Genomic DNA, 26,814 nt, shown 5'->3' with positions numbered 1-26,814 from the left:
GTTGATGTCCTCTTGAGTTCCAATACAATTTATTTTAGACTTAATTATATACTGAATTACATTGTTATTTAACTATGTTATGAGTTCTTTTGCTCGAGCGGGCCCAGTAACGTCTCCATTGGAGACTTTGTTGTTACTGTGTCTGGCATATCGAATACTCTCGGTAGCTTGCCGGGCTCTCCGAGAGGGGCGGAGGAATCGAACTCGGGTTGGCCATGTTGGCTGCGTGCAAGGCAGATGCCCTACCCGCTGTGCTATCGCTCCAGCCCTTATTTTCTTAATGATATGGTAAGCTGATTTTAAAGCATTTCTTTCTCCTCTTGAATTCTCCCATATCACCCACCCTCCTGTTATCAAAGGCAAGCAGCAAAGACTTGCAAAACCAACCTATTTTCTCACTAGAAATGACTTAAGAGAGCCTGAAAGCCTGGCCTGGTCAAGTTGGAGGTATCACATCACCTTATATAGTTGTCTCTTTAAAGAGAGCAGCTGCACTGATGCCAGACTGCCCACAGAAACCCTCAGATTTGTTTTCTCTTCTTCTGTTTAGACAAAAGTATACCCACTCACATCGTACATTCAACCACAATTATTTGGTCTTACATGGTGAATTTAAAATAGCTAACATGTACCATAGTAAGTAGTCAAAGATATACTGCAGGAACACTTAAACAAGTTGAAGGCCTGTGAAGGTCACACTCTCCTTATGCCTGCAGAGAAGGGGAGGACACTGCAGAAGAGAATTCCTTGGTCAGCATCACACACACACACACACACACACACACACACACACACACCCCTCAACATCTTTTCTTGCTCCTCACTCCTCTTCTCTCCCCCTCAATGCAAGGGCCATAGGTTTCTCCTTAGCTCAGCATCCGAATTCTGCATTCTATTTTAAGTTTACTAGCCTTTGGCTTAGTTAAGCTTTGTAAGGTATAGCATGCTTAGTTCTACTAGGTTTGCACATTTCTTTTTCTTTGTTTGTGTACAGTGATTATATTTTAGTGTGGTCATAAACGTCACAGTTTACTATTCTCCTTAGCTTATTCTCATCTGAAAGGATAAGATGTCATCAATGATGCTGAAAGGAGTTGGGCCCTTTGCAGAAATTTTCCTTTTTACTTATGCTTACTCAACAGGTCTTTTGTTTCGGGCTAGGGATGTTATAGAAATCAAAAACAGGTATAATCCTTGTAGTGATAATTGTTATGGACTGAAAGGGTAGGACGCTGTAATAAAATGATCAGACCTATGAATGTGGGTTGCAGTTCCGGTAAGTGCTAAAATGGAATAGGCATGGCATGGGATTGATCCATGGTATTGGATCAGGCCTGGCAGGCTACCAAAAGTATCCTGCCCACACGGCAGAGTCTGTCGAACTCCCCGTGGTGTATTCAATATGCCAAAAACCAGTAAAAATGTTGGGTATCATTCTCCTGACCCTGAAAGAGCCTCGAATATGGCACTTTTTAAAATCTCAGGGCAAGGACGAAGGAGACGTTACTGGGGCCTGCTCGAGTCAATCGATGAACAACAGGAAGACAGTGATACAGTGATTGGATTAGGCAGATTTAAAAAGCTGTGATGTGGAAGAGACCTTTGAACTGGGATCTGACAGAAGATGGAAGCTTATGATACAGGGAGAAGAGGGTCAAGTAAAAGAGCAAATCCAAGTTGGTGAGACTCATATTCCATTACAGAACCAGCAAATATAATGTCTGCTTATAAGAAGTATAGGAGATGGACAAGCTAATATTGAGGAGGGGGCTGGAGGGCTTTAACATTGCCTGAGAAAAACTAAGGAAAACATATGTCATACAATTATTGAGTATCAGTTGAACTCAATCAATCAGGGATAATGAGTAGGAATTACGGGAAAAGGAATGGAGGAAATGAAGTTATTATATAAGGGCCCAGACATGTAGGGAGGGAGCTGAAACATCTGTAAGGGAAACGGTGCAGACAGGGATACCATGAGTGCTCTTTCAGGTTAAGTTGACTTATCTGGAGCCAGAGAGATAGTACAGTGGGTTTCGCAATTGCCTTGCATGCAGGGTTCGATCCCCGGCACCCCATATGGTTTCCAGAGCACCACCAGTAAGAATCCCTGAGCACAGAGCCAGGAGTTACCCCTGAGCATCGCCGCATGTGGTCCAAACCAACGACAAAAAATTAAAGCCCCAAAGCGTATTATTCTCAGGGATAATCATTGCTGTGACATTTAAGAGAATTGTCGAGATGAAAATATTTTCACCCTGACACTTAAAACACTCTTATGTTCAAATGGCATATTTTCAATCAAGATAGAAGTATTTGAGAATAGATATACTCCTTTCCAAAATGTGGGGAGTATATGTATTTTCACCAGCTTGTGTTCATATTCTTCAGACTGAAACTCAGAATGAATGAAACTTGGATATAAGAAACTCTGTAAGAGAGTGCTCTCCTTTCACACTCATGGCACCATCACATCCCCCCCCCCTTTCTTTTCATACTTAAGTTTCCCGAAGGTAAGATGGGTACTCCTACTTTGTGAATGCCTCAGATCTTAGGAACTTAGACTTGCTCCCTTGCCCATCTGACTTTTATCATCTTCAATCAGGTACTTCAATAAAAGTAGACTTCAAAGAAAATGAACCTCACAATTTAAAATCTAAGAGCCTGCATTTTTATCTTGTCACTTTCCTCAATCTTTCCAATACCAGATTTGATCAGTGATAGTGCTTGATTAATATTCCAACTCCTAGAGTAAATTTTGACACAATAATCTGCTTACCTTGCTCTTTTTCAAGTGAAGAACGAAGATGTTAGTTTGTTGTGTTTCTGTTATTTTATTCACTGGATTGTATGACAGATCGCATGTTTACTGTTCAAACAGAATTCCCTAAAGACTGCCAATATGTTGTCGTATATTTGTACTTTCTTATCAAGGAAAAAGTCAAGTTCTATAATAGTTTTGTTGGTTTATCACCACTGGGGGAAAAAATGAAGACCTTAGCATACAGTTGCTATAGATGATAGATAAATGTAGATAAATGGATAGGTAGATGGTTTACATAATGTAAAATAAAAACAATGATTTTTATGATGAAATATTTATTGTTCTAATACAGGATGAAGAGGAAGAAATCAAGCAAGAAATTAACATGCTTAAGAAATATTCTCATCACCGGAATATTGCTACATACTATGGTGCTTTTATCAAAAAGAACCCTCCAGGCATGGATGACCAGCTTTGGGTAGGTCACTTTATCTACCCAAATTTGTCTTTATTTGTTTGAATTTGAAAGAAAGATGGTTTGGGCCATATCCAGCATTGTCAGGGCTTACTCCTGACCTGGGACCATGTCTGGGTCTAAGGATCAAACTAGGATCATCCCCTTGCAAGGTGAGCGTCTTATCACCTGTACTCTCTCCAATACCCCCAAATTGGTCTTTCTTGATGAAGAATAATCAGGTTTTACATGTCCATTTCTCTGCCTGATAACTATGTGTAAGCAAATTGTTTGAAACCCTTGGCTCCATGATATCCATAAAACATTGTGTACTTAACATTGTTTTCTTCCATGTCCTTGAATACCTTTAAATCTTTTAAATATTTCTAGCTGCTCTTACTTTTGTGACCCATCCTTATAAATGTCTATGCTTCTTTTTCACCAGTATCTTTATTGTATTTTCACTGTATTTTAGACACCACACTATTTATTTTATGTGGATTATAAATTCACTCTTTTTGCAACAGTTGTCATTATTATCCTCACTTGTTTATATGATAAAAATAAGATTTTCACAGAAGATAAATAAGCAACCCCAAATCTCTGTCATTAGAAATGGTACAGATACTATGTACTCCTGGTCAATGTGAGTCTTTCCCTGTTTTCTATAATTATTTTATGGATGAGTGAAATTTAAATTCAAGTTTTATGAGTGAAACATACTAGATAATGTCTGATGCTAAATCGACACTTCATTTAGTATCCAGTGTCTAACTAAATGGACTTGTACACCCTACCTGTCTTACTTACCCAGCCCAAATTTCCTCTCTTACCATTTCTGATTTCTGTAAATGGATGACTTGTTCACTTAATTTTTCAGGTGGCACTTACTAAGTCTTTTTTTAGACCTATAATTAGATATCGTAGATTAAAGAATTTTAAATATTTTCATTTTTCTCAAAACAAATATAATTATAAATGTATGTATATATTAACATTGTAGCAATATCTAGAATATATATACCAATTGTGTTCAACATCCATGTTTCTGGGAAATTTTTCAAATCACTCAATTTTTGAAACATTTTTTTTTGTATATCTACATTGTTTTTCTCTTATGTGTCTCTGAAGTCTAACATCAGAATCACTTCTGCTTTTTCCTCTTGTTTTTGCTTCTTGTTATCTTTATTCTTCACTGCTATCAGGTCTATGAGGACAAGAAGGTGATTTTTATATCTCAGAGTTGTCCTGAGCCTTTGGGAAGTCCTGGGCTGTGAGGCTGACAGAATATTTATTTATTTGGTGACTGAAAAGTAATTATTATTTCTACATACTTGGTTGGGCTGGAGTGATAGTATAGCGGGTAGGGTGTTTGCCTTGCACGAGGCCAACCTGGCCGGTTCAAGTTTGATTCCTCTGCCTTTAATCCCTCTGCCCCTCTTGGAGAGCCCGGCAAGCTACTGAGTGTATCTCGCCCACACGGCAAAGCCTGGAAAGCTCCCCATGATGTATTCGATATGCCAAACACACTAACAAGTCTCACAATGTTACTGGACCCTCTTGAGCAAATCGATGAACAATGGGAGGACAGTGACAGTGACATACTTGGTCAACCTATTATTCTTAATTCACCTAATGGCTACCAATACTTTTGAAAATTTAATTTCCGTGTGGCCTGCGAGATCCAAAGGCTATAATAAGATGGCAAAAAATTGGAAAGGCTCTGTATTCCCAAAGGCCTTGGCATTGTCAAGAATCTATTGTAGCAGTAAATGTTATATTGCTGTAAGCAGCCACAGATAATAAGAGGATAGTAATAGCTCTTTTAATGATATTTATAGAAAGACATTTTTAGTCAGACTATGGCTCCAGATTAAAAGAAAGCACTAATGTAGCTCTGGAACCACCTCTCAGCTCATCACCTGAAGCAGTAGAAGTATTTCTAGATGAGTCACACCTAATTGTTAATACCATTCCTTTTGCGAGATGGGCCAGAGCAAGTAGTAGGTTTTCTTATTTAATGAAAATCTAACATGGAATATATATTTTTTTGCTTTTTGGGTCACACCCGGCAATGCACAGGGGTTACTCCTGGCTCTGCACTCAGGAGTTACTCCTGGCGGTGCTCAGGGGACCATATGGGATGCTGGGAATCGAACCCAGGTCGGCCGCGTGCAATGCAAATGCCCTACCCGCTGTGCTATCTCTCCAGCCCCTAACATGGAATATTTTATTTATAGAACATTGATTGTGAGAAGGAGAGGAGTGGTCAAGCAGGACCTGATTATTTTCACCTTTTTTCCTTATGTTGAGATTTTTTTTCAAGCAAAGAAAAATTGCTGGATAAATTTAGTCGACTTTCCCAGGGTCTCCATATGTATTAATAAACTCATGCAAACTGAGTATTGGTATGGACAGAATACACACAACGGCCATTTTGCTTGGTCTGAGGTTCTGAAAGGTGCTGGAACTTATTATTTTGTGGGGTTAAGGGTTACTCTTTCCTGAATTTGCTCAGGGCTTACTCCCAGCTATGTAATCGAGGATCACTCCTGGCCATTCTCAGGGTACAATAAGGATCAACCTGATTAAACCTTATATAAGCAAGCAACTTACCCACTATCCTACATCTCCAGCCCTGGCTATCATTTTATTTTATTTTACTTTTGATGAGATAGAAAGTACCGAATGTAACCTGCCCACATGGCAGAGTCTGGCAAACTCCCCGTGGTGTACCCAGTATGCCAAATACCAGTAACAATGATGGGTCTCATTCTCCTAACCCTGAAAGAGCTTTTAATATGGCACTTTTAAAAAAATCTCAGGGCTCGGATGAAGGAGACATTACTGGGGCCTGCTCAAGGCAATCGACAAACAACAGGATGGTCGTGATCGAGATAAATCTGCAGTCCTTTTTTAGATCAACCCTGGGAGAAAACAGCAGGCTTGTTTGCATGTGCATGGTATGAGCATGAGGTTTTGTATTCTAAAAATGAGTCACTGCCCACAAGTTCTCATCGTGCACAATTACTCTACTCTTGAGCATGGCTATGCTTCTGGGGAACAAAGAATCTGTATATTTGTGTGTTATTTATTGATTCCATTTATTCATTCACTCTCCAAATACACATCAACACTCATCAAGCACTTGTTTGACACGAGACATTCTTCAAGACAGTTAAGCTATCTCAGTGAACGAAACTGATGAAACTTCCTACTTTCATACAGCTTATGTTCTTACGGGAGATAACAAACAACACATGTAACAAATAAGAACAGTCAAGGGGCTGCAGAAAGCTGATAAGTTCCTGGAAAAGCGGGTAACAGTTCCATGGGAGGCAGATAAGGGTTGTGGTGGTGAGCAGAGTGGGCAGAGGAAGTTCCACTGTATGTAACTGAAGTAAGGCCCCATATTTTCCTGCGATAGCCACGAGTCTAATGCAATCAGAACTCATGGGAGAGGATGGCTGGATCCATAGCATAGAGGCTCTTGGGGGAAAAGGCAGCTTTCACTCCGAGAGAGGTGGGTGCCATTCGGAGAATTTGAGGTGTCGGAATGGGTTCTGACTCCCATAGTGACAAATTTCTCTGGTCGGTAAGTGGGTGGGAGGGGTGGAGACTAGGCTGACTGGAAGCCATAGCAGAAGCAGGGAGAGCAAGAGGAGACTTTTTTTTTTATGTAGGAGTACTGCTATTTATTCAGCCACTGATTAGCTGATTGAATTGTGCATGAACTCCACCTTACTTCTTTTTTCATTTTTTATAATTTTATTTATTGGATCACTGTGAGAGCAGTTACAAAGCTTTTGGGTCTAAGTCTTGGTCATACAATGAAACACCCGTACCTTCACCCGTGCCCATTCTCCACCCCTAACAACCCCAGTATTTCCCATCCCACACCCTACCCCTACCTGTGGAGCAGATGATTTCCACATTATTCTCTCTCTACTTTGATCACATTCAGTATTTTGACACCAGACCCACCATTATTATTTGAGATTTTACCCCAACACTCAGATCTGCTGAAAAGGCAACAGTAGACAACTTGTTTTCTATTGCTGGTTATGAATAACATATGATGTCACATGGCTGCAGTAGTGGTGGCGTGATTTTGAAATTCCGAAATTTTAACACTTAAATCCGGAGGGATTTCTGCCCAAACCTGCTCGGTTCCGAGATTTGCTCCTGAGTCTCTGGGATCATGGCCGTTAAGCAGCTTGATCAGGAGCCAGAAAGGCCGTTCATGGGTGATGACTTGGGGTCTCGTTGGGGTGGGGAGGAGAGGACCGGCACCACCCCCATTCCGTGAGGCCCAACAAGTTTTGTCACTGCAGGGCCAAGCCTGACTGTCCAATGGCCTCTGGGCGATGGCGGCCACCAAGCCACCAAAGGGGAGCAGGCGGAGGGATAGCACCCTTTCCTTGCCCCCTTGGGGTGGCCCGGCGACAGTAACCTACAGCGGGGTCCAGACACATTTCTGCAAGGCCACTGGGTTTCAAGATTTGTTTCTGAGTGAGTCTCTGGGATTTTGGCCATTAAGCAGCTTGATCAGGAGCCAGAGAGGCCGTTCATGGGCGATGACTTGGGGTCTAGTTGGGACAGGGAGGACAGGACTGGCTCCACCCCCATCCCCTGAGGCCCAAAATGTCTTGTCACTGTGGGCCCAAACCTGACTGTCCAATGGCCTCTGGAGGAGACTGTTTTAACAAGATAAGCCCCTCCTGAAGTTGACACACACTCATTTTTTCTTCCCTGGAAACTAAGTGTGGATGGAAAAACAAGGCAATATCAGACCCTGTTCAGCTTGGAAGTCAGAAAGCCTGTGTCAGAGTTGTGCCTATGCTGAGGACCCTTCTGACTGTCCCCTGACTAGTTGGGACTGGTTAGCATTATTCGAACTGTTAGCATTACCCATTAGTGTTCATATCACTGGGGATGAAAATACAAAGCAAGTTGGGAAGCGAAGAGACAGTTTAGACACTTGCCTTTCACTCAGCCCTCTTGTGTTTGTTTAATCCCCAGTACCTTATATGATCCCCTGAGCACAGCCCTGAGTAATTCCTGAGCAAGACAGGAGGAGTAGGCTCTGAGCACTGCCAGATGTGTCTCCCTCACCCTACCCCCATACACACACAGAGAAACCAAGAAAGAAAGGAAATACAGAGTGATAAAACACCACATGGGGAGGAACAAAAGAATCTTTTCTTTTTCTAGTTGCGTTTCTACGGAGCTAATTTTTAAAAGTAAAGACAGAACTGAAGCACTATAGTTAGAAAACTAGTATTACGTCACACATTGGGGGGAACTTGGTTACAGAATATAATACTCTTTTCTTATTCCATAACCTTCCATTCTGATGGCAGATGAAGTAGCCAGCTTATCACATGTCAAATACTGTCCTTGTTTATAATGTCATATTGTTTAACTACATATTTATTAATACATTTTAAATTGGAAATTTGTAATTCACACATACTAAAATGTTGGTGTTTTATTAAATTACGAAATTTGCACAAGGTCTCATGGCTACTGTATGATGAAGCCAATAAACTAGATAAATGCCGGTTTGAACCTGAGTCAAGTCCCGGAATGCTATGTCTTCTCCTTATATCTGACATCAAAGGTTGGTATTCTCAATAGGACTGAAGCTTTGTGTTTAAGTAAGTTTAGTTTCATTTTTTCCTTCCTTCGTTTCCACATTTTGAAAGAGGAGAACAAGGTGCCTTAGCTGCCAAGCAAGATTGCTGTGAAGTCTAGGAAATATATTCTTTAAAGTACTTTACATCCTTTATGAATGCCTTCTTTCCCCAATCATTGTAAAGTTCTTGCAAGCTGACTTGGGACAAATGGCATTCTGTTATGATTCATTTATGTAGGGATGCTATGGATTATATATAGACACTGATAATAAACTGCAAAAGCAGAATTTCTAACATTTATCCCCAACGTTCAAGCTACAGGATCTCTTTGTTTTTAGGGGAGGAGGACGGTGACGCCGAATGGGCCCCACCATGAGGTGCTCGGGGATTGTGCTCTGAAAACCACATGAAGTGCTGAACATCACACACAGGCCAAGCAAGAGCTTGCCCATTATACTATCTCCTTGGCCCCTCCTTCACATTTTTTTTTTTGCTGTGGCGCTGAAGAGCTGAGGTTTATACATATCCCATAAGCCAATATATTTTCTGGTTTTGGTGTCTGATTGAATTGTTATCTATGCGAATTCTGTCAGTCTTATTGTAGAGATAAACTCTTGTTTAGTACCAGCTCTTTGTGGAAATACCACTACTTGTGATAATGGTCAAGTAATTCTCCTTTATCAACTGCTCAGGGCCTGATCCGGAAATCAAAAAAGGGAGCTCTTGCAATAAAGATTCTGATCTCAGAAACAAGGCGAGCATGACACCCGTCATTGCTGGCTCATTTCACTGCAGCTTATGAGGAGGGACGGCTCCATCCTCCTGCACACCCTTCAGAAAGGAGTCAGAAGTGTGCTTTATTAAACAGACTAATTTCTGTTAAATTAGAAAGTGATGTCACACATGTTTTGCATTCTCTTGTGTTCCCACCACAACAGTCATCACACTAGAATATCTTATCAAAGGAACCACATTTCAGATTAACTTCTGAAATGTAAGTGGTCTCAGAAAATAGGGAATCATTGTACTGAAGCGACTCAATAAGCCATTCACTAGATGGTCACATGGCAAATTCACAGAGCTAAGAGTTAAGAAATTATAATGTTGGCAATTTAGAGACAGAGATTTCAACAGTTGGCTGAAAACTGCCCTGGAATTTAGAGGCATGGGTTCTAGTTTCCATACATGCATCGTCTATGGCCCTTGGTGTCTTTGTAACAAACATGAAAACTGTGGACCAGCTCAGAGTTTCCAAACTTGTAACCAGCTGAATATGTTTTTTTTTTTCACATAAGATGGTGGTGTTTTAATTTTGGCAACATTAGAAAAATGGAACATTTTCACACAGAAGTCTGGATTCCTTGTAGAGTTTTGAAAACTCAGATGATCTGGAACTACTGAGAGTCTGAAATATAAAACAGTATCAGTATGCTAGAATGGTTTGTCAGCTGTGGGAGGAACACACACCCCTGCCCACCAGGGGCCTCACCCATGTGGCCTTCCAAACAAACTCAGTAGCCAGCATTGACATAACTTGTCACTTCCTAGACAAGGTTTTTGTGGATTTTGACATGAATTAGCAAGCAACTTCTTTCAACTACCCATAAAGGGTACCTTCTAGACTCAGCATTGATGTTTGCCACCCCAAAAACTAAAGTTGGAGTTTGTGTGGCAGGATCATCTTGATTTCAGGGAAAAATATGACCACTAACAATTATGGCTATTATAACATTTAAATGAAAGCATTTCAGCTAGTACTATTAAATATTTAATCACCTATAAATGAATCTTTTAAATAGTAATAACAAGTTGTCTCAGTTATTTCTATCATAAATGAGACATTGGGGTGAAATTGGATTGTTTTAATGTGTTTGTCATTTTTATGATAAAAAAAACTTCCTATATTCAGTCTAGAGGCTAGGTAACTTATATGAAGATATGATAAAACATTATTTAGAGTAGAAAGCTTGAAAATAATTAATTTTGTAAATATAGGCATACCTAAAGCAACAGGAGGAAAATTACAAACAATCTCCCAAGCTGAGAGCTGCCCTACTGAGTGATCTACATAAAAACAGTGTAAGTTACTTGCAGATTCAGAGACAAACTAGCACTTAACTTACTACCTTGCAACTGGACCTGATTTCAGATTTAATAAAGTCATTTTATGTGTTAGTGTGAAAAGAATGAATATATAATGATTCCTTCTTTTATACTTAAGAATGTTAGATGTATTATGCTTTCTATACTGTCTCAGACCTTAACCATAAAAAGAATTTAGGTATGCACATAGCTTTTATAGAGATCGCTTATACAACACTCTAGACGTCTTCCTAGAGGAAACCTATGTTAATGTTTATGTTAAATGTTTACTTCACTTTTATGAATTGTAGAATTTGGTACCCAATTCTGATGTGTGACTTTATTTCACAAACAGCCAAGAAATTCTGTAACACCTGCTGGCTGTCCTATAATTGAACTCCGTTCTCACATTCTCTACCTGGAAATAGCACCAGATACCCAGATCAGCATTCAGTCCCACAAGCCTTTTACTGTGAAAACCAACTGGGGACATTGGTGCTAGGAAGTGTGCACTGGTGGAGGGATGGGCATTGGAACACTATATACTGAAACCTACTCATGAATAGCTTTGTAAGGGTCTGTCTCACAGTGATTCAGTAAAACGGTCTTAAGAAATAAAAAAGAAGCATAGACTCTAAAGAATAAAAGACCAAACTTCTTAAATGTGCTTATCAAAGAGACAGACTTGGGTCGAAATGACATATGCACTTCTGTGTTCATTGCTGCATTATTCACAATAGCCAAAATCTGGAAAAAACCCGAGTGTCCAAGAACAGATGACTGATTAAAGAAACTTTGGTACAACTACACAATGAAGTACTATGCAGCTGTTAAAAAAGATGAAGTCATGAAATTTACATACAAGTGGTACTAATGGAAAGTATTATGCTAAGTGAAATGAGTCAGAAAGAGAGGAACAGACATAGAAAGATTGTATTCATCTGGGGAACATAAAGTAACAAAATAGGAGACTAACACCCAAGAATGGCTGAGATAAGTACCAGGTTTACTACACGGCTTGGAGGCCAGCCGCACATGTTAGGGGAAATGGCAGCTCAGATAGAGAAGGGAGCACCAAATAAAGGGTGTTGGGAGGATCCTCCCAGGATGGGAGAAGCATGCTGAAAGTAGACTCTAGACCGAACATGATTGCCACTCAATTCCTCTTTTGCAAACCACAGCACCCAAAAGGAGAGACTGAACAAAAGGGAATGCCCTGTCACAGAGGCAGAGTGAGATGGGGGGTGGGAGGAGGTGGGAAGGATGCTGGGAGCATTGGAGGTGGGGAATGGGCACTGGTGGAAGGATGGGTGTTTGATCATTGTGTGATTGTAACTCAAACATGAAAGCTTGTAACTATCTCATGGTGATTCAATAAAATTTTTTAAAAAAAGAGACAGACTGGGGGTGATGGGGAGAGAACTGGGACACTGGTGAGGGGGAAGTTGACCTTGGAGGTGGGTCTGGGGCTCAGACATAATATTCTTAATAATGGACTATGAAAATCTCAATGTGTTAATAAAAAATTAAGTAAAAATAATAAATTGCAAATCTGGGTTGTTCCCTGTGCTTCCAGAAAACCAGCTACAAACTGAAGGCTGCTGTAACCCTGCCTCATACCTTTAGGGTTCTGTTAATTTGCTGGCAAAACTCACACCACTCAAAGACCATTTTCTTCCAAGATTTCAGATATATTACAAAGAGTATATAACCCATGTCAACGGATGTGTGATGTATATTGATTTTGCAAGCCCTGTCCACAATCCAGACTTGACTTTCTACACAAATCCCCATGTGTTTCCCAACGAGGGACTTTCATCTTTTGGGTTTTTATGGGGGTGGGGAGCTCCATAACATAGGCCTAGTTTCATTAAATAACCAATTTCTGCTATTGAACTCAATCTCTAGTCCCTCATCTCTCCCAAGGAGTAATATATGGATTTAAAACTTCTTACTTCAGGACCAGAGAGAATAGAGCAGGCGCAGTGCTTGCCTTGCGTATGGTTGACCCAGATTCCATTCCTGGAACCCCCAGTATGACACACCTCCCTCCCACCCCACCCCCAAGCATATTAGGAGTGGTCTCTAAATGCAAAAGCTAGGACTAAGCCCTAAGAACTGCTGAGTGTGTGCTTAAAACAAAAAATACAATGAAATGAAATAAATGAATAAATAAAAATTTCAACCTCTAGTCATTAGGGTGACTCCACTAAGAACCAGCCCCATGCTTTGATACTTCCCAAACCTTACCCTGTTACGATTTGTGGCTCCCATCACCTAGGAAAGGGTTTTCAGATTTCTTGTGCTTGGAAAACCAAATACATAAATTTCTTATTATAAATCCCTGTATACCATCATCATGCTTTTTAATATCCTTTGCTACCAAATTCTTTGTCCAAAGGTAGCTTTTCCTATATTTAACTTGTCTGAAAACTTGTTCTCATGACCCCATTCAATTTCTTCTATTTGGGCATATAATTATGAAATGCAGAGTTGTGATTTTCTTTTGTGGGGAGAGGATGGTTTGTGCTTGGGCCACACCTGGTGATACAAGGGAGGCTACTCACAGATCATTGCTCAGGTGAAGTCTTGCAGGGCCAGGGATCAAATCCAGGAGTCCTGAGTGCGAAGGACACGCTCACTGTTTAGCTATCTCCTGCTACACAGAGTTGTACATTGTTTAAATCCTAAAACTGAGTTTCCATAACTAAGACCAGGGACAAATGAACCTATAATAATTTACATCTGGCAGAAAAATATTCCCTCTTTTACCCTGTGAAAGCTGGGCAGATACCAAATACAAGCTTCTTGCAATGATCTTCTGCATTCTTTCACTGCCGTCATCCTGACTCTGAGGTGGATTTTTCCTTTGGCATGGGATCATGGAAGTTTGACCACTGAGCAGACTTCTTGCTGTTAAAAATTCCAGGCTTTAATTGTGATTAAACTTTGATTGTCATTCTTGAGAAATAAAGTTGTTCTTTATCAAGACACATTATGGGCAACAGTTAGGATGTTATATATCTTTGGGACTCATTATTTTATTTTTGGAATGCTTAGGATTTTTCCTTCATGTAATTTCTTTTTTCAAGTCTAAAATTATAATTCAGAAGCAAAAGAAGGGGTTTCTCCCCTCCAAAATATGTTCCTTTAATTATATTTTTAGAAAGTAGAAAAGTTTATTGGAAAGTAGAAGAGCGAGGGAAAGCAACTCCCCATTTGGGGAGGAACTTATTATAGGACTAAGTTCCAATAAAATATGCTATTTTAAACGTGAATAATGCAAGCCTGTAACAAATCACCATGAATAACTTTGTAAACCATAGTGTTTATATATAGTGTAAGGAGAAAATTCAAAAGTATTAATAAATTGGGGCTGGAGTGATAGCACAGCGGGTGGGGCATTTGTCTTGCACGCAGCCAACCCGGGTTCAATTCCCAGCATCCCATATGGTCCCCTGAGCACCACCAGGAGTAACTCCTGAGTGCAGAGCCAGGAGTAACCCCTGTGCATCACCAGGTGTGACCCAAAAAAGCAAAAAAAAGTATTAATAAATTAATATTTACTAATATTAATGGCAAAATGGCAAAAATGTGAATGTACAGTAGCAGAAGTTGTACCAATTCTAAATTGGAAATTCTCAACAGTTTCATTTTGCTTTTATGTAAAGCTGATTGAAATAATGAATAAGTACATTTCTATAACTTCCAATTTTTATAAAAAGTAAAGTAAGTAAAGGCCCTCCCATTGATCATCGATTTGCTCGAGCGGGTCCAGTAATGTCTCCATTGGAGACTTTGTTGTTACTGTGTCTGGCATATCGAATACTCTCGGTAGCTTGCCAGGCTCTCCGAGAGGGGCGGAGGAATCGAACTCGGGTCGGCCATGTTGGCCGCTTGTAAGGCGAACGCCCTACCCGCTGTGCTATCGCTCCAGCCCACCATACCACCCTGAACGCACCCGATCTCCAATTTTTATATTTCTCTGAAAATATTTTTTTGTTTTTTGGGGAACACACTTGGCAGTACTCAGGGTTTACTTATGGCTCTGAACTCAGATATTCCTTGTGGGGCTTGTAAGACCGTATGTTGTGCTGGAGATTGATCTTGGGTCAGCCACGTTCAAGGCATGCATCCTACCTGTTTTAGTATTTCTCCAGCTCCTGTCGACACATATTATACATCGTGATGCTAGAATTGCCTTTGATCTATACCAAATTTGCTGCATTCAGATTCTGTTTACACTCTCATGAATTGTGCAGATAAGATGTTATAACTATTCCTAGCCACACCTGAATCCTGTGCCTTGCTGATGTTTCTAGACTCCCAAGGACAAAAGGCTGCTCCTTTTGAAGAGTTGTGAATTCTTGGAAGTTTGTCTTATTTCTTTTCCTCTGATGCTATTTCAATCGCTTCGTGTAAACTTCTGTCATTATAAGCAGAATATCATCCACCTGCTTCCTTCTCATTCCACACTTTTATTTTTAAAGAGAAGGGATTGGGACAGAATGGTAGTAGAGTGGGTAGGGCGCTATCTTGCATGTGGCTGATCTGGGTTTGATCCTTAGCACCTCATACGGTCCTCCAAGCCCAGCCAGGAGAGACCCCAGAGCACAGAGCCAGAAGTAAAGAGCCAGAAATAGACCCTGAGCATCACTGGCCCCCGAACCAAACCAAATCCAAAAAATTAACTATTGACACTGTTAATAGTCAAGGGTTCAGGTCCAAAAAGATAGTAAAGATGATAGGGCGCTTGCCTTGCACACTGCCAACCTGGGTTAGATCCCTGGCATCCCATGTGGTCTCCCAAGCATCTCCAGGAGTAATTCCTGAGTTCAAAGTGAGGAGGAAATACTGAATATTGCCAGGTGTGGCCCAAACTGTCCCTTCATCCCCACCAAAAATAAAAGTGATCATGTATGTGAATATGAATGCTCAGAAGAAAGAAATTTTTATCAGGCTATTTAGGGCTAGTCACTGCAGGTTTTTTTTTTTAATATCTTAGACCTTTGTTTCTTGCTGCAGGAACTAAAACCAATTAACTAGCAAGTGTGTGGATGACAAAGGGACCATGGAAGTCATCCTAAACTCCTTAGGACTCTGAGAATAAACCCTTTACCTATCTCTCAGAGGTGACTGGAATTAGAAAGAGCACTTAGAAATAGTCACCTCTGATGCTCCCTCTCCTTCTCACAGAGAGGCAAGAGACTCAGGTATCGAAAAGGTACTGAGAAAGTGCTTCTGAAACTCCTGGGATCAGCTGAGGTCAAAGACGCTCCCTTTTGACATTGTCTTGGAGGAAGGGACAGACTCCTCCTAACCCCCCAACCTCCAAGACAAAACATGCAGCCTGCCTTTCCATCCCAACAGGCAGTTGACAAAAAAGTGTGACCAACAAACAGACCCTGTAAATTTTGAAATGCATTAGAACTCTTTGGTTTTTAGCATTAACCTTTCAGATGCAGTTAAAAATATCTCCTCATGTCCAAATAAGTCAAACAATGCTTTTACTAAGCGTTGAATTACTGTGTTATGCTGAGCTATTTTAAATATCTCTGGTTGACTGTTCCCAGCTCAAGTCCCAGTAAGAGTAAACACAGTTCTTTTCTCACTTTCAGCTTAACCTGCCTTCTCTCACTCCAGAAGCTATGCAGGGATAGTTCATTTTCTTTTTTTTTTTCTTTTTTAAATATTTTTTATTTTTATTGCCTTATTTGAGAATTCTAATTTGCAGAGTGTTCCTAGTTGAGCTCTAGGCATATATTTCAACACCAGTGCCACCACCAGTCAACTTCTCTCCACCAGTGTTCTCATAGTCCCTCCCCACCCAACCCCTGCCCATTCCCGCCTGTCAACTTGACTGGCACATTACAAAGTTCCCATGGTTGCAGCTAAGATCTCATATTTTCCAAGTTGTTGTGTTTTGGATCTATGGCCATACCACTCACCCATCCCAAAGGTCCTGATGCTGTTCACCCTTTAGTTCACATTCTCTTCTCCCCCGCCACCTCCATCACCCCTACACCCTTGATTTTGTTCCTTCTCTCTGCTTCTCCTCTCTAAATACTAGGGTCAAGAGTGTTCTAGACATCCTCCCTTTACTATAATACATTTTCTCATCCGGTGCTCTATCTGTCACAGATAAGTGAGATCATCCCGTGTTTGTCTTTCTTCTTCTGGCTTACATCACCTCAATATGATATCTTCCAGTTTCAACCAGGTTGCAGAAAATTGCATAATTTCATTGTTCCTTGAATCTGGGTAGTACCCCCTTTGGTATACATGTCACATCTTCCTAATCCATTTATTTGTCGTTGGACACCTAGGTTGACTCCGTATCTTAGCTCTCATACTGAGTGTGGCAATAAAGAATGGTGAGCATATGTCCTTTTGAGAGGATATATTTTTATTAGTGAAACACCATGAGGTACAGTTGTAGACTTACACATTTTTGTGCTTGGGTTTCGATTATACAATGATCAAATACCCATCCCTCCACCAGTGCCAACTTTCCACCACCATGTATCCCAGTATCCCTCCCACCTCCATCCCCCCCATCCCACCCTGCCTCTGTGGCAGGGCACTCCTTTTTGTTCTCTCTCTCCTTTTGGGTGTTGTGGTCTGCAAAAGAGGCATTGAGTGGCATTCATGTTCGGTCCATAGTCTACTTTCAACATGCATCTCCCATCCTGGGAGGATCCTCCAAACACCCTTTATTTGGTGCTCCCTTCTCTATCTGAACTGCCCTTTCCCCTAGAATGCCCGGCTGGCCTCTAAGCCATGGAGTAATCCTCCTGGTACTGATCTCGGCTATTCTTGGGTATTAATCTCCTCTTTTGTTACTTTATGTCCCCCAGATGAATGTGATCTTTTTATGTCTATCCAGAGGGTATTTTTAATGCCCTGGCATGGATGCCCAAACGTGCGATTGCTGGGTCATATGGCAGTTCAAATCTAACTTTATGAAAACTCTCCATACTGTTTTCCACAGGAGTTGTACCAGGCAACGCATATATAGTTTATTTTCTAAACAAATTAGTAAGATAGTAAGGTTCCTTTTAAAATTTTCCCACTGTCAACATTTTTTAACTTTTCTATGAAAATATTCTGTAAGTACCCCTTGCGCATACTTTGTGACATAAAATTCAAGTGTCCTTGACATTCTTTCATGAATTAAGGTTTGAGCAATGCATGTTCCCAAGGTCCCCTCTCCGTACCTTTCAGCACTGTTTCTTCACCACCCAACTGAAGTAGATCTTGAAATACTATTGATATTATCTTCTAAATGAAACCCTTCCTTATTTTCTGTTTTATAAATGCAAATAGACTAAAATATAGATATATATTTTAATATTTATGGGTCTTTTGAGTTTTACATTCATAGACACAACTAGTATTCACAACAAACCAATTAGGTTGATACCTCCATTTTGGTGTTGTTGTGGGCCAAAGCTTCACTTATTTCTGATTTTGTGATCACAGATCACTTCTGGCAGAGCAGATCATGTGGGTGCCAGGGACTAAACTCTGGTTGGCTATGTGGAAGTCAAGTGCGCTACTCACCGTGCTATTGTTCTGGCTTCTGGTTGATGCCTTCCATTGTGTATTTTATAGTGATTATGGTGGAAATCTAGGTCCAACATGGTTAGAGAACGTGATTACTATAATTATTACTCAAGAGAGCATGTGCTTTCAACCTTACCCTGGTTATCTAATAAATTTATATCGTGTAGTAACTTCTTGAGCTAATAAATAAAGCAAAGGGAAATGAGAGGAAGAAGAATGAGAAATGACAGTTGTAAATCACTTATCCCAGTTCCTGGCACCTGGTCAATTTCAAGGCCATGTTTGCTAGTACAGTTGCCCCTGTGTAAATAGCTCTTTGTGAACTTTCTTTTGGGAGAATATTAATGAGCCATTATTTCTTTCCTGTGAGATGTAACACTACTGACTTAGTGCTGCTGGGTCTGGCATATTGAGCCCTGTTTCTGTTTATTAATGTGATGAGGTTACTTGTGATGAGGGTGGGTCCACACTGTGGAGTGGCGGTAATTATCAGTGTAGCTGTTTGACTACAGGAACCAATTGCTAGCAAGTGCTGGTTTCTTTCTTTTCCTCTTTAAAAAGAGAGAGAGAGAGAGAATCCCGTTACATAATTTAACAACCATTTTGTTCTATAGTGAGATGAAAAGAATTTAGCAGGCTTCAGCTGGAACTGAATGGAGACGCAAATTATAGAAATCACTGGCATTAGTGCCTGGCTAGAGTGGATTGTTGCCTACTGAATATTTGAAAGTGTTTTGTCCAATCTAATTTTAAAAGACTGGAGTCTCTGGGCTTCCACTGCTTTCTTTGGGACTATAATTGTGTGACCTAATGGAGCTCAGTGGTGGGACATTTCTCTAGCTGATACAGGAGTGATAGCTGCCTTTAAAGACAGGCCAGTCACCATGTTTTCCAAAATGAGATTTGGAAAAAAATGGTGCAAACACTTTTCTCACTTGAGAAAATATTTTTTACTCAAGTATGTGTCTTTGATTATGAACTGCTATCGAATCATGGTTTCAATAAAATAAGACTCTGTTTAACTTTGCATTATGAAAAAATCCAAGAAGTGCATGGAATTAAACAGCAGTGTAATGACTCAGAAGCCTCAAGATGACCTCAATAGCTATCAATAACCAATACTATCCCTTTCAACTACCCAGGTAATTCTCTCCTTCTGTTATTTTGAAATAAATCTCATCTCATCGTATACTTTTTAAAAAATGTATGGTAAAATAGGTATAAAACATACCACTTAAGAATTTTAATACTGAGAGGGGGAATAGAATGTTTAATTCAGGCCTCAAAGAAATGGCTAAAGTCGTAGGACATATGTGCAAGGTCCTAGTTCAATTCAACAGTTTGTGACTCTCAATATTCCTTCTCCCTAGAACTTGGCAGCCATTAATCTGCTCTCTATTTTAAAGATGTACCAATTTTTGTATGTTTCATATAAATGGAATTATATTTGGTTTCTTTCTACTAGCATGATGTTTTCAACATTTATATTGATATCTCATATATCAGTACTTTTTTCATTATCATAACTGTGGAAATATTCCAGAATTTCATTATACCATATTCTTTTATTGACCTGATGGACATATTGGTTTTTTTTACATTTTTGCCTATTGTGAATAAGGTTGTTTTGATTATTCAGGGGAAGTTAATGTTTGAACAGTTATTTTGAAAGAAAGCAGTGGAAGAATAGATCAGATGATAATTCTATGTTTAGTTCATTGAGAAACTATCAAACTTTACCACAGTGACTCACCAATTTACATTCCCATTAGCAATGGACAGTGGTTTCTGTTTCTCCACATTCTTGATAATGCTTTAAATATAATGTTTCAATCTGCTTTTTAAAAATATGAGAAGAGTGTTTGGAGAACCTTCACGGTGGATGTGAAATTGAGTCTAGTTGTTATGATTTATATTTTCCATAATTTGACTGTATCATTTTATCTATTTTTTGAAAAAAATGCATATGCAAGTATTTAGTCCATTTCTAAATGGGAATATCCATCTTCTCTTTCTTTTCATTGCTGTTGTTACAATGATGAGTTCAGTTTGCATACTTAGCTGTGCCCTGGAGATTACACATTATTGTAGCACCAGGGATCTCAAAGACAGTTACCGTTTTTGCAATCAAACTCTTAGCGTCGTTCCTACTAGACACTTTGCCACTGAGATACATTTCTTTGCTATGAACTGGGTTGGTTTTATTTTTGCTGGTGAGTTGTAAGTGTTCCTTATGTATTATGAATACTAGATCCCTATTAAATATATAATTTGTAAATATTTTCTCATTATTTCCATTATCTTATCACTATCTTAATAGCATGGTTTGGTGCATGAAAGTTTTCAATTTTGATAAATATAAACTTTTCTTTGTTTCTTGTGATTTTGCCGTCATAGCTGAGAACCTCTATGAAGTTCATCGTCATTTGAAAACTCATTTTTTACTGTTTTTTCAGCCATATCTGTGCTCAGGACTTACTCCTGGCTCTATGCTCAGGAATTGCTCCAATGAGCTTGGGGGAACATATTGGGGTGCTGGAGATTGAACCTGGGTCAGATATGTGCAAAGAAAGCACCTTATATCTCTGGTCTCACGTTAAATGTTCTCTTCTAAGGCTTTTATAGTTTTATTTTTTATATCTTCCTTTTATCTATATTGGGGCTGGAGCAATAGCACAGCGGTAGGGCGTTTGCCTTGCACGCAGCCAACATGGCCGACCCGAGTTCGATTCCTCTGCCCCTCTCGGAGAGCCCGGCAAGCTACCGAGAGTATCTCGCCCGCATGGCAGAGCCTGGCAAGCTACCCATGACGTATTCCATATGCCAAACACAGTAACAACAAGTCTCACGATGGAGACGTTACTGGGCCCGCTCGAGCAAATCGATGAACAACGGGAGGACCATGACCATATCTATATTAGGCTAATTTTTGTATAAGGTATAAGATATAGGTTCAGATTCAGTCTTTTACTTGATTATATACATGTAAAATATTACATATATATATAAGTCCAGGTACGTAATTATAATTTGTTCATGCTATCTCATGTTACCTAAAAAATAAGAAAGTTTATATGATAACAATATGATTATATATGAGTATTACTTATTTTTCTTTTGTGTTATTAAAGATCTAGTCTATATTCAAAGCTGTAATTTTCTCCAAAAAACTTTAACAGTTATTCAGAAAATTAGTGCCATATAAACTGTATACAGTACACTTTCATTTTGCTTTTTTAGGTTTTAATTTTGCTTTTGTAAAGGTTTAAATTCTGCAGATATCTTTTCATTTTTCATCGTCTTAAAATGAAGCATATAAGCCTTTTTGCTCTTTGGAATTTTCTATTTTAAGCTTTGCTTATTGTATCTCTCTCATGTAATGTTTTTAGTGCTCTAAATTTTAGTCCTCTAAGTTTTCTGTAAATCTGAACTACAAGGTTAATGGGAGTCACGTGTTTATTTGTTTAAGGTAAAACTACTGCTTTGGTTATATAAATCATACAAGGCTGTTTCTTATTTTTAATGTTGACAACCAGTGGTGATCAGTACCCAAATCAATTAGCTCATTAGGGTTTACAAAACAGTAATATTCTATGAGTCAGAAAGAGAGGGACAGACATAGAAAGACTGCACTCATCTGGGGGAATATAAAGTAACAGAAGGGGAGTCAAACACCCAAGAATAGTTGAGATAAGTACCAGGAGGTCTGCTCCATGGCTTGGAAGCTGGCAGCACATGCTGGGGGAAAAGGCAGCTCAGATAGAGAAGGGAACACCAAGTAAAGGGTTTTTGGAGGACTCGCTCGGGATGTGAGATACATGCTGAAAGTACACTCACTATAGACCGAACACATTGCCACTCAGTACCTCTATTGCAAACCACAACACCCTAAAGGAAAGAGAAAGAAAAAGGGAATTCCCTGCCAGAGGTGGGACGGGGTGCAGGGGGATGGGGGGGGCAGTGGGAGGGCTACTGGGGTTATTGGTGGTGGAGAATGGGCACTGGTGGAGGGATGGGTACTTGATCATTGTATAACTGAAACCCAAGCATGAAAGTTTGTAAGTCTACAACTGTACCGCATGGTGTGTCACTAGTGAAAAATAAATAAATAAATAAAAGGAAACAAAACAGAACATGAATATACAAATTTGGGGAAAGACTTTAAAATTCACGAGGAAGATAATGTTTAAATTTGAAGAAAATCATAGCTAGGCACTTCATAGACAAATTACAAAAGGCAAAATAAAAATTTCTTATGGCAAACCTCTCATCAGAAATGAAGTAAATTGGGACTGGAGAGATAGCACAGCGGGTAGGGCGTTTGCCTTGCACGTGGCCGGCCCATGTTCGATTCCCAGCATCCCATAGGGTCCCCTGAGCACCGCCAGGAGTAACCCCTGTGCATCGCCAGGTGTGACCCAAAAAGCAAAAAAAAAAAAAAAAAAAAAGAAATGAAGTAAATTTCTTACTTAAAGTTATCATTGCAATAAACTTGAAAGACCGAAACAGTAACAACAAAAATAAAAACCAGTAATATTCTAAATGTATTCATACCTTTCCCTTTCCATTCTAGTCATATTCTTTAGATTGCATGCTTCCTTATAGAGAGAAACTTCAACTATTTTACTATTTGCTAGTGATTAAAAAAATGCCAAGAAATTAATTTTTATTTTTCTCTTCATTTACCAGTTCCCAAAACAAAAGTTAACTGGTTTTTTTTAACAGTGCCGTGAGGCCAAGAGATAGTACAGCACGTAGGGTGCGTGCCTAACATATGCCCGTTCCTGTTTTAATCCCAGTACTTTGTGCTCTCCATAACATCATGGAGTGCAGCTCGGAGGTCCCCAGACCACCATTTGGGTGCTCCCGATAACCCTCGGCACTGCAGGACCTGAGTAGCAGGAGAACCTCAGTCCGTGCATTGAACTGCTGGCCTGAGAAACCAGTGGAGCCCCAGTGCCTCCTGTTGTGGGCTAAGTTAAGTTTAAAATAAACAATGCCAACTATGATTTTTGTGATGGGGTATCTTCATTCATGCACTTAATTAGATATATTTAATATGCTTTGAGACATTGCAGTTATTGTTCATTTTGATATTCAGATGATCCCATCTCTAGTCCTGGAATCTTTCTGATATGTATCTTTGATAACTTTCTGGCCGTGAAGTATATTAAATTTGCAATTCTGATTAGGTCAGAATATAGCATATTGTGGCACACAAATTTCCTTACTAAAGCTCTTAATCTGTCTCTACGTCTATGTTTTCTCTGTTTTACTATCTTTGAAGAATTGTGAAGTGATACGTCAGAAGAGGCATTGGAAACTCTTTCAGGAAACTCATTTCATGCAATTTTTCTAAATTGAGAATATGTAAGAAAAGAATAGAACATACTTCTGACCTAAGAGAACATTACTTCCATAGTTGGGGTGGGTGCTGGTGTTTAAATTGACCTAGCGATGAGGTGCTAAAGTTTAAATTGAACATTTGCTTATAACTGACACCCCAGAGTAATTTCATTATGACTCCACTTCAATCTGATTGATGTCCAAAGACGAGTTGTTCTAAATTATTTTATCATAACTAACAAAAATATAAGTACCTAGTGATGTAACTTTTGTCTTTAACATTGGATGAAAAAGTGAAAAAATGTGGATGTGAATGAGTTTTTTAGAAACCAGAAAATAAACAGAAAAGCTGTTTGAATGTTGATGGCTTTTTTCTTTAGCTTCCTAACCTCCCTGTTAAGTAAAGAAGATGTTTTTTTCATTTTTTTGCCAGTTTTATAAGGTTGCTGAGTACTATAATGGGATTGTATTTATAGAGATCTTGTAACTTCTTGGATGAAAGGTGGTAATTTAGGTCTTATTGTTTATTGAATTTATCTGATGTGTCCAGTCTCATGGGGACATTTGCTGAAGTTAATTAAAAACAAACAGTCCTCATTCTGACAGCTTACAGTGACACTTACAAACCATCAGCACAAACAGTGTGCATTGTTCTAACTTGGACCTGCTTAGAGATGCATAACTAACACAGAGTGAAATCATTCAAATTTTGTAGGAAATATGAGTTCAGCTGCTGAATATTTAACACAGAAATATTCTCAACTATGTCCGAATCACCTAGATTCCTTCATTTAAAAATGCTTACAATATGTATATTTTCCTCATTTTACAACTACTTTTAAAGATTGGAAAGTTTAAAATCATATTTCTATCATTATTGGAAGAAGAAAATTTATGTTTGAGGGTGGGAGAGGAAAGGAAGAGAAAGCTTAGAAGTAATACTACGACAGTAGTGGAGGATGTAGGTACTTTGGTATAAATCAGGGCAGTAACTCTGTAAACTTAAAGCATAAATACAAACACTGTTCTAACTGTGTTCCTCAACCAGAATCACAAAAACGTTCATGATTTATAGACTGTTTCACAATGACTTTTTCCTCAGGAACAGCATTGTGAAACAGACAACCAGAATATCTTATGCTTTCTTAGCTCAGTCCAATGGCAGCTGTAAAGTCTAATGATGATGATGATGGCCTGTTTTCTTCCTTTGCCAGCTGGTGATGGAGTTTTGTGGCGCTGGTTCTGTCACTGACCTCATCAAGAACACGAAAGGGAACACTCTGAAGGAGGAGTGGATCGCATACATCTGCAGGGAGATCTTACGAGTAAGTGACCATACATGCTGTCTTGGGAAATTTTTGACTTTATTATAAATTGACACTGAAATTCATAAGCATATTGGAAATATTTTTAAAGCCTTATTCTAACAGTGATGATGTTTACTGCGCTGTGAGAACCATTTTGCTGAGGTCATGGACTATTATTTTAGGAGAATTAACCTTGAGTGATTTCCCTTACCAAGGGATTTGTGTTCATTGGACTTTCTAACTAGAAATCTGGTTTTAGATCATGGAGATGGTATTCTATAAGGAAAATGAATTGTTAAAGAGGTACTTGTTTTTTCCTTTTATGAAAATTAATAAATAGTTTAAGGATTCTGTGTTTAGCCATGCCAGTGCATGCAGATTTGTTGACTAATTTTACATTGTAAAAAAACTTATTTGAAATATTAAGTCAGTATTATCACTAAGTCAATAAGATGGCTGGACAAGACCATGCCTTTCCCCAAGATTTCCCCCCATAAATTCCATAATCAATTAATTTGGATAGCAGTGAACTTGCTATATTCAGTTTAGGGAGAAGGTAATGGATCACAGTATAGCTCGTTTAGACTACTTAAGTTGTCTCTTGCTATTAATATGGAGACTATTTATGTAAGCTAAATATTCTCTCTTGATTTACTTGTGTAGTTATTTATTTATAATTCTGCTTTCTTAAATAAGCGAACAGAAATTAGGACTGTACATGATATCCAAGATATGCCTTTGAGAGACAGATTATATGCTGAGGATTTGGTAGACTGAAAGACAAAAAAGATATGAAAATATATTTTAATTAAACATATTTTAATTAAATTATATTTTAATTAAAATATATTTAAATTAAATTAGGCAATACAAAAATGAAGAGTTTTGATGACTCAATTTTAATAGTAGCACTGTATCACTATCCTCCTGTCCACTGTAGCACTGTTCATCGATTTGCTCCAGCAGGCACCAGTAACATCTCCATTCTGAGACTTGTTGTTACTGTTTTTGGCATATCGAATATGTCACGGGGAGCTTGCCAGGCTTTGCCGTGTGGGCGGCATACTTTCGGTAGCTTGCCAGGTTCTCTGAGAGGGGCGGAGGAATCGAACCTGGGTGGCCATGTGCAAGGCAAACGCCCTACCCGCTGTGCTATGGCTCCAGCCCATTTTAACAGAATATAAAACAAATACTTAGAAATAAACTTAAAGGCTTCCTCTTCAAACCCATCTTCTCCCTTGAACACAAATCTTGCTTCCTTGTCTCTATGTTTCTTTGCTTGCTTATTTTCATTCTGGGTTACCCTGTGTTCTCTCTGGAACACATATTCCCATCTAATATCTTTCTAAGCAAATTTCATTCAATAAAAACTACTTTGCTTCACAAAAAAAAGAGAAATTTACAGAAATACAGTGTCTACACAGAAAACTAGAATATTACTGTGTGAAGTTAATGACAACCGTAACTCTGGATGGCATATACTATTTCACAGATTAGAACATTAATATCATAAAGGTGTTATTTATCCGTGGTTTTATTCATGATTTTACTGGATCATGAATATGATTCCTATCAAAATCACTCTAGATTAATTGTGAATATTGATAATTTGAGTTCTGAAGTATTATTTGGAAATAATTATTGGCAAAAGGCCAA

The 26,814-nt window shown here is 39.1% G+C and overlaps 1 protein-coding gene across 4 annotated transcripts in view; it reads left to right on the top strand.

Moving 5' to 3' along the window:
* The window catches only part of TNIK (TRAF2 and NCK interacting kinase), a 478,684-nt gene that overhangs the window by 283,954 nt on the left and 167,916 nt on the right, over nt 1–26,814 (top strand). For all 4 annotated transcript variants that reach the window (XM_056110725.1, XM_056110723.1, XM_056110724.1 and 1 more), the window contains exons 4-5: nt 3,117–3,242; nt 25,066–25,176. In XM_056110725.1, coding sequence (XP_055966700.1) covers nt 3,117–3,242; nt 25,066–25,176 — 237 coding nt within the window. The remainder of the gene's footprint in view (nt 1–3,116; nt 3,243–25,065; nt 25,177–26,814) is intronic.

Source organism: Sorex fumeus, unplaced genomic scaffold (genome assembly GCF_029834395.1).
Source record: "Sorex fumeus unplaced genomic scaffold, SorFum_2.1 ptg000010l, whole genome shotgun sequence".
In the NCBI taxonomy this organism is placed as follows: domain Eukaryota; kingdom Metazoa; phylum Chordata; class Mammalia; order Eulipotyphla; family Soricidae; genus Sorex; species Sorex fumeus.
Note: the sequence above shows the minus strand (reverse complement) of the source record. Positions and strands in the feature narration are given on the sequence as shown.